At 38.7% G+C, this 8,480-nt stretch overlaps 1 protein-coding gene across 2 annotated transcripts; it reads right to left on the bottom strand.

Annotated features, from left to right (window-relative positions):
• Positions 1 to 953: 953 nt before the first annotated feature.
• Positions 954 to 8,153, bottom strand: LOC114473370 (probable E3 ubiquitin-protein ligase TRIM8). Of its 2 annotated transcripts, none has more exons than XM_028462940.1 (7): positions 7,965 to 8,153; positions 4,985 to 5,573; positions 4,228 to 4,323; positions 3,791 to 4,018; positions 3,682 to 3,713; positions 1,611 to 1,720; positions 954 to 1,415 (listed from the first exon to the last, which is right to left on the bottom strand). In XM_028462940.1, exons 2-7 carry the CDS (start codon positions 5,552 to 5,554, stop codon positions 1,003 to 1,005), a joined length of 1,449 nt encoding a protein of 482 aa, XP_028318741.1. In that variant the 5' UTR covers positions 5,555 to 5,573; positions 7,965 to 8,153; the 3' UTR covers positions 954 to 1,002. The 2 variants fall into 2 exon arrangements, with proteins under 2 accessions (XP_028318741.1, XP_028318742.1); XM_028462941.1 differs by lacking the exon at positions 7,965 to 8,153 and adding an exon at positions 5,775 to 5,834.
• Positions 8,154 to 8,480: the final 327 nt, after the last annotated feature.

Raw genomic sequence — 8,480 nt, 5'->3', positions numbered from 1 at the left:
GCTATCCTCCGTGACTAAGGAAAAACACATTCACAAAGTCAAATGTATAGAAAATCGGCTCGATAATAATTCTGCTAGCTGCAATAATTTACCATCTAAATCAGGGATCACGAACCTTTCTGAAACTGCAAGCTACTTCAAATGTACTGAGCAATCCGAAGGGCCAACGGTTTAATACACACTTTTTGAATACTTAATTTTTACGGTTTCACTTTAAATAAAGGGTAAACTAATAAGGAAAACTAGCCTTAGGAAATATTTTAAAAATGTGAATTGTTAATTTTTGTTAAATGTCATAGGAAATTGTTTTTCCTTTATTCCAAACAATCGCAAAACATGTCAAATTTGTACAATTTAACAATTTTGTAATACTATACAAAAATCCACATTGCATTTGTTTTAAAAAGCATCTCATAACAATCTGCATCTTTAATAAAATTATATGCAACACTTAAATTTTACGTTTACATAATGTTTAAAGATGTTAATTTAATACAAAATCTTGTGAAGTCCAGCAATCTTTAACTCTACGACATCGGTCACCAGTATTTATCTTTTAGCTCGAAGCCTGGCAAGTAAATCCCATTTTATATGGAGCTCATTGGTTACTAGTGCTACTGTAAGAACCGGCCTGAGGGCCCCTCTTGTGGTCATTGCGGGCTACCTGGTGATCCTAAGGCCAGATTTTGAAGCTTTGGTTTTCATTATTAATGCTATGATGTTGTGGTCACTAAATCCAGTAGGTAGACACTGCTTTCGGACATGTTTCAGGGGTATTTGTACAGAAGTGATCCATATGCAAGTTGAGGAAAGTGAGGAATTTTTGTTAGCATATTAATTACCTGTGAGAAATGACAAACAACAGCTGTATCACTGTTTATTTTTCAAATTGCAATTGTCAGACAACTAATTAATATTCATATCTTCAATAAAAAAACATTTATTGACCTCTGTCTGTTAGATTTCACAGCACATTAAGTATATTGTAACGGTCAGTGCTGATCACCTGCTGTATTCAGTGCTGCTGTTTTCAGTGCTGCTGTATTCAGAGCTGCTGATTTCAGTGCTGCTGTTTTCAGTGCTGCTGTATTCAGAGCTGCTGTATTCAGTGCGGCTGCTGCTGCTACTTTCAACGACTACGGCCTGACTGTGTTCTGGGCCAGGTTGAGGATTCTGGGGAAGGACTCCCGTGGAACACACGGATAAAGAATGTGGGTTCTGGATCCGCAAACGAGGCCTTTTTCTTCTGTTTAGCAAAGATGGAGAATCCTTTGTGTTGGCGTTCTCTAAGCTACACTCTAAAAGGTCCGTGCTGTATTTTCTCTTCCGTTGTCCTGAGTTCGTGCTGAGTAGGGGGGCAGCAGAACTGCTGGGAGACTGGACATCATAAAGAATGGGTGCATCACGGATCGGTTCTGTGAGAAGCAGAAAACAATAGACCTCAAAGTTACAAAGAAACATCCATATGAGCAAAGTTACATTCAGCTTGTAAACAGTCTTCTAAAGCACAATCTGTTTATAAGTTAGCTTATAAGCTGGTTTATAGAAACAATAGATACTAAAAAAGATTATGTCTCGATGTTTAGTTTATTACTACATTTTAATCTTACCTTTCAGCCGCTTCTTCATGAACATTTTTTTTGATGACATGCGCGACAGTAAATAGGCAGAATTGACTGTATGGGGTGGGGGAATGACCCCATTCAGGCAGTGGTTATACCTGAAAAACACACAAGTGAATTCACAGTTCATTTTGACTTACTCAACAGTGGTGGATAAAGAACAGAAGCCTACTATTTAAGTATTAAGTATAACTCCATCTATAGATTGTAAAATTTCCCCAAGTAACTTGCTGATCAAAAATATATTAGAAAACATCTTGCCATTAGAGGTGGTCCAACAACTGTTGTATTGTTCTCCCAATGTATTTATATAAACTTGTAACCACGGTGCAAACTATGGGAGAGCCAGAAAGGTCCCCCTTAATGAGACATGAGCCCCTCTGGAGACATGATTTGTAAAATAAAATTTCGGGAGTGGGAGGGGGGGTGGTCACTTAAATATTGGCAAAATGCTGTTTTTCCCACGTATTTCCTTTATCGTTTTTTTTTTCTTTTTGTATTATCATAATCATGGATCATGTGTAGAATTAGGCTATTTTTAATGTTTTAATTACTGTGGCTCAGGTGGTAGAGGGGTCGTCTTCTGATCGAGAGATTGGGGGTTTGATCCCAGTCTATACCTGTCTATGTGTCCTTGGGCAAGACACTGAACCACAAGTTGCTCCCAGTGGTCGACTAGCACCTTGCATGGCATCTCTGTCCCATTGATGTGTGAATGTGAGTGTGAATGGGCGAATGAGCTGATAAGTAAAGCGCCTTGGGACTACTTCAGTGTAGGGATAAAGCACTATATAAATCAAGTCCATTTACCATTTACCATGTATGATTTGCGCATCACTATTTCACTTCAATAATGAAACCGGTCTGCATGCAGTTTTTGTCCTATTGGAAAAGTTTTGTACAGCAAGCAGAACATATCTCCCCACCTCATCAGAGTGTGAGAGGGGGTTTACTATCATCAATGACACTGACAGCAAAACCTGCAATAGACTGCGTGAAAACAGCCTCTCATCGCTCCCTTTTGTGGATCTTAACTCATCCAGTGCCAATGACGAGAAAACTCGTCAATTGCTTTTTTTTTTCACGGAAGTGTCTAGGATACACAGTGATGGAGTTCTACTGTCCATCGCAGGGCAACACATACACAGACAACCACTCACACTCACATTCACCACTACGGGCAATGTAGAGACTCCAATCAACCTAACAGTCATTTTTTTGGATTGTGGAAGGAAGCCGGAGTACTCGTACAAAACCCACACAGCACGTATGTGTTATATATTAATATATATATATATATATATATATATATATATATATATATATAACGTCATAATCAAAGAGGTGCCTCTCAATTTCAACTTTAAAGAGACATTTATTTATTTATTTATTTATTTATTTATTTATTTATTTTGAACAAACAAAATAACTGAATGGATAAAAACAAAAACAAATTTACAAATCATAATACATTTCATTCATTTGACAAGCGAGAGGAAGAAGCCTTGGCTTGTCAAGTCCTACCCCCATTCTTCACCACTAACAACTGCAAAATTCAATGAAATAAACTAAATTGACAATACAAATAAATACTCCAATCGAGGTATTGAAAAAAACAGAACAAAAATTATTATTATTGTATTATTATGATTATTGCATGGAGTATTTTACAATTGAAAAATGTTCATTTACTTATCTGTTGAACTGGTGATTTTAAAGAGATTAAATCATTGCTGTTATATTATAGTCCTCGTCTGACCGTTGATTTGAATTATTATACTGGACTAGGGAGAGAAATGTATTGTCACATGGTCACCCCCCCACGAAGAATATTTGTCACCAGCAGCCACTGAATGTAATCTCGTCGCGTTCAGTGTAAAGGCACCTTAATGATCGGTCTTGTAAGAGTGTGGAGGTGATTGACTCTGTAAGTTACTAGAAATCTTGTGTATAATCACCTGCCCTACTGAATGAAACTGGTGAGGATGTAGTATGTGTATTATAATGAATGGAAAAGGACTAAAATTGCTTCTTTCTTCCCATAGAAAATCATGCCTACTTGTTCATCCGCAGCTGGTATGGTTTTGTGTTCTGAAAAAGACAAGAAGATATTAATCAGATACTATCATAACTGTGGTGAGATGATGTAATCACATGCAGACGTGTACCTTCATAATGTCCAGACTTTCCGCTTTTTTCTGGAAACCTTGCACTGAGCTAAGCAGATGTTCTCCTTCCTTGTGCTTGTTTTTGAGCTGCTTAATCGGCTCGGAGGTTTTCATCAAATATGAGCTGAACTTCCTCTCCATGTGCTGGATTTGTTTTATGTTGTTTAAAGTCCTACACATCTCTGCATGCTGTTCCTTCAGTTGCCTCTTTAGTTTGACCTCTGCCTCCTGTGGACAACACAGATGGGAGTAATTCACACACAGAGCACACAGTGTAATAGCTCAAGTTTACAGTAAACACAAAATGTGATAGTTTCAAGCTGAAAGCTAGTGAAATTATAAAGAAAAGTTCATGGGCAGTGAATTGTGGCATGCAGGCTTGCTGGTTTCATTTTCTAGCTTTGTTGGAGTGTGTAAATAATATAGAGTCTATGGACCTTTATCTGCATCTGGTCTGATTCAAGCTTTTCGAGCTGCTCATAAATGCTCTGATTCTGACATCTCAGTTTGTTCTCCTGCCTCCTCAGATTGGCCTGTGGAAAGTAGAGAGAGATTAGACACATGAAAAACAAACGTGCTTAAAAGAGAAGAAAAAAACCCACACACAAACACACCTAAACTCTCCTATACCACTGTGTGACCTTTGGAAACCTGTCTTCTAGTTTGTAGTTATTACTTCCTCTAAAAGTCGTGGATAGACAAAGAAACCAAGCGGCTCACTCATTTGTTTGTCTCTAAACAGCGCAGAACCTAAAGTACGAGCATAAATACAGCTCTTATTGCAGCTGCTGGGAACAATCTAGTTTCTCTACAGGCTCATTCAAAACGGCAAGAAGATGAGTTTAAAATGTAGGATGAATATAATCCCCCTCGGTTTACTGCAGGAGATGGAAATCAGTCAGCTGAGAACATGGGAGGGCAGGTAGATTTTTTAATGAACTATTTCTGCATGGCAAAGGCATCATGGGCCAAATGGAAGAATTTGGAGCCAGAGTATGTGCAATAGGGTCCGGCGGGAGGAGCACTGGTAACATACCCATGTAGCGTACTGCCCAATCATAAATAAATAGTTTTATTTGTAAAATGTATATGTTTTTTTTTTATCAGATTCACCCTAAACTACCACATTAATAATTGACATCTTTACATAAGCTCCCACATGAAAGGAAAACAAGTATGGTTTAAATTTTCTACCTGTATTTCCTTGTGCTTTGTGCCCACATCGCTGACTGTGTGTCTTTGGTTGGTGCAGCGTGAGGTGCTGCAGGAAGGACACACAGCCACCTCCTCCTCTTCACAATAGAGCGACCTGTACTCCTGGTGAGTGGGACAGGTCCAAGCTGTCAGATCCTTGTGGGCCACTAGAAGGTGTCGCGGGGCAACACAGGACTGCCGCAGGAGCGTCTGAATGTGAGTTTCACAGCAGGGTTTTTTGCAGCATAGACAGACTCTCTTGACAGGCAGCGGTGGGTTTTGTGTACACAGCACACAGTTTAGCACAAGTGGGACTTGGGACAATGCACTCAGATTACTGACGTGCTCTACAATGTTAGCCAGCTCAAAGTTCTTCGTCAGTTCTGGTTTCTCCGTGTATGCTTGTTTGCATAACGGACAGTGAACCATTGTCTTGTCTTCCCAGGCCTTCAAGATGCAAGTGGTGCAGAAGCTGTGCCTACACGGCGGCTGGATGGGCTCTTTAAACACATCCAGACAGATGGGACACCGAAGCACATCCTCAAGCAATGATTTACAGATTGCTGCCATGACTGCAGCTCATTCGATGCTGATGGGGAGAGAGGCAGAAATGTAAAAAAGGAGAATAAGCGCTTGAAAAATACGAGCATCCTCAACCAGACTTCAGAGAACACAGACACAAATCAACCAAGTAAACAAACAAGCAGTGGAACTGATACAGTATGAAGTAAAGGCTTAACGTCCCAATGAGAGGACATTAACTTCTGGGGAACTGATTTAAAATACCTACATTAATAATGTAATGGCAAAACAAGTAAAAACTTTTTTTAAAAAAAACATTCCTTCTGAGGCCAAACCTACACAGAACTGGTTGATGATTTTAGAACTCATACAACATTAAAGGCTGATCGCTTTTGTGTGACCTCATCAGTTCTTTCTGAAAGAAGTGACTCATGAAGGCGATCAGTAGACAGATGCCTCTGGGGAAGACTGATATTTGGCAGTCGAAACATGTCAGGAGATCATTTTATTTATTATAATGTAGGAATTAGGGCTAGGCAATCTATCGAGATTGAAGATATGTCAGGTTTTTTTATTTTGGCGATATAAAAACTACAATATCGCATATAGCACATAGCTTATTTTGTATAAAAATACTGGTTTTAGGAGTCACTGCTTTTACTTCTCAGAACAGCATGAAAAGCTCAGTTAGATGGATTCATGAGTGTGTCCTAACCCAGACCTTCCCCATAACAAGCCACACTACAGAACTCACTCACACATGCTGTCCCTTAGAAGTGAAAAAGCCAAAAGTGCCACATATTGTGCAGCTGTTTGTTAATAAATGAGCCTGTGTGCCTCAAATTTAACCCAGAATTGTCTTTCTGTTCAAGACTTCATTTGAAATAAAATCATCGAGATTTATATCGTATATCACCATTTTGTGAAAATAAATTGGGATATGAGTTTTGGTCCATATCGCCCAGCCCTAGTGGGAATGTTGACAGCATTTTAATGTCAACAAAGGATGACCTACCAGATTCTGATCACCTAATTGTTTTTAGTAAGTGTTCTTGTCCATCCGTGGATACTGGAGCTTGGTTGGGGTGGTGGGACGGCTCGTAGCAGACACCAGAACATTTCCCGTATTTTTAAATCCGAAACTTGACTGGTATGGATCAAAGTCAATTTCCTGAAAAAGTTGTCTGATTAAATGAAACCCATGTTGTAACAATCAACACGAGTTGAAATGTATTTAAAGTGAAAAATCTTCACCCAGTGTTCTTTACTTTGAAAGGCTAGAAGAGGAAGTTGGTGGTCTTGTCAGCACCTAATGCTGAGAAATGAGCTGTCCATGTAATCTAAACTTAATGACCAGTGTTTGGAATAACGGCGTTTAAAAAAAAATGGCGTTAGGTAACGCTGATTGTTTTTCAGTAACGGGGTAATATAACTAATTACTTTTTACGCCGTTACAATGCCGTTATCGTTACTGAACGTTAAATGCGGTGCGTTACATGCATTGATTGAATAAACCGTGATACGAAAGCAACCCTGCTTTTGCAGCTGCTGTGAGGAGGTGGGTTAAAAACAAGGTGAGCGATTATGATTGGCTAAGGCGGCATCATGTTCCATGGTAGCCAATCAGATCCAGTGTTTTTACTCATGTGCCAACACACACACACACACACTACAGATTTGATGAAGCAGCCGAGGTGGCGAGCGTGGAGCAGTCCGATGAAAAGTTGGCATTTTTAAGGTGGCGATACAAACACTGCTTTAAATTAATTGTGGTCAAAGACAAGAACGTACATGTGAAGTGTTCATTATATCCACGAGTGAAGACTTTGTCGACATCCGTTGTAAGCAACTCAAATTTAATGAAGCACCTCACAATGACACACACGCATCTAAAAAAAAATCAGAATTTTTTGACATATAGCAACTTTTTTTTTTTTTTTTTTTTTAACAGTCTCGCAAATAGTTACTTTCCTTGGTAATGAGTTACTTTTATTATAGAGTAATTCAGTTACTAACGCAGTTACTTTTTGGAACAAGTAGTGAGTAACTATAACTAATTACTTTTTTAAAGTAACGTTCCCAACACTGTTAATGACACATTCACAAACGGATACTTTCCTTGAAAATTGTTTTGTACCGATATCAGATGTTCTTATTTCATTGGTCTGTAGAATACCAAGGTGATAATTGAACTATTTTATTGGTCAAAAAATTCTGAAGCCTTCAAGCAATATGTTTGAAAACGATTGGTATTTCTAACATAAATCTCAGAGTCATACAATTAAAGGTGAGGGAGCAGAGCCATGGGAATCACATTGACCAATACTTCTTTTAACATTTAACCATCCACTTATTCATGCCTGTTTCTTGTCTTTTTTTTTTTCACTAATGTTCTCTTTTTTCTGATGTATATTTATTTGTTTTTATCACTGCATTTGCTGCTGTTATTTGAACTCACCTTTAATTAGATGACGACATTGGTATTGGTAGAAGCACAATATCTCTAGTTTTGTTGTCTCTCCTGAAAAGGTGTCGTCTGCGTTTCGATTACCCTCGGAAATGCGCAAAATCTAAATAATAAATTTCGAAAAAAAACACTTAAATTTTGCAAAAAAAAGTTTTTAAAGTCGGGAGGTATTTCAGCCGTTTTGATATTGGAATGTGTTGCATAAGCGCCAATGGAAACGCTTTTTCCCCCAAACACACGTCACAAGACGTGACGTACTTGGTCACATGACCACTTCTCCGAGTTAACGTGACGCGGCACGTGTGAACAGAAGAGCAGACTGTGACATTTCTTAGCGTTTTGCTTGAAAAACAAAAAGATTACTGTCACATTAGACGTGAAACAACTCAGGAATACAGAGTGTTATAAGGAGGTTCTGAGCGTCCGTTTCCTGCGCTGAAGTCTTGACATGAATACTAATATAATACGTATTCATGTCTATGAGTGCAGTGCCTGTAGGAATTATGT

Source organism: Gouania willdenowi, chromosome 12 (genome assembly GCF_900634775.1).
Source record: "Gouania willdenowi chromosome 12, fGouWil2.1, whole genome shotgun sequence".
Taxonomy (NCBI): Eukaryota; Metazoa; Chordata; class Actinopteri; order Blenniiformes; family Gobiesocidae; genus Gouania; species Gouania willdenowi.
The sequence above is the reverse complement of the archived record's forward strand: the minus strand, read 5'-3'. Positions and strand labels throughout refer to the sequence as shown.

Coding starts and splice junctions, on each gene's coding strand:
- LOC114473370 (XM_028462940.1), bottom strand. CDS start 5,554: ATGGCAGCAATCTGTAAATCATTGCTTGAGGATGTGCTTCGGTGTCCC. Junction 4,324..4,984: donor CAAAGCACAAGGAAATACAG/GTAGAAAATTTA, acceptor TACTTTCCACAG/GCCAATCTGAGGAGGCAGGA. Junction 1,416..1,610: donor CATGAAGAAGCGGCTGAAAG/GTAAGATTAAAA, acceptor TGCTTCTCACAG/AACCGATCCGTGATGCACCC.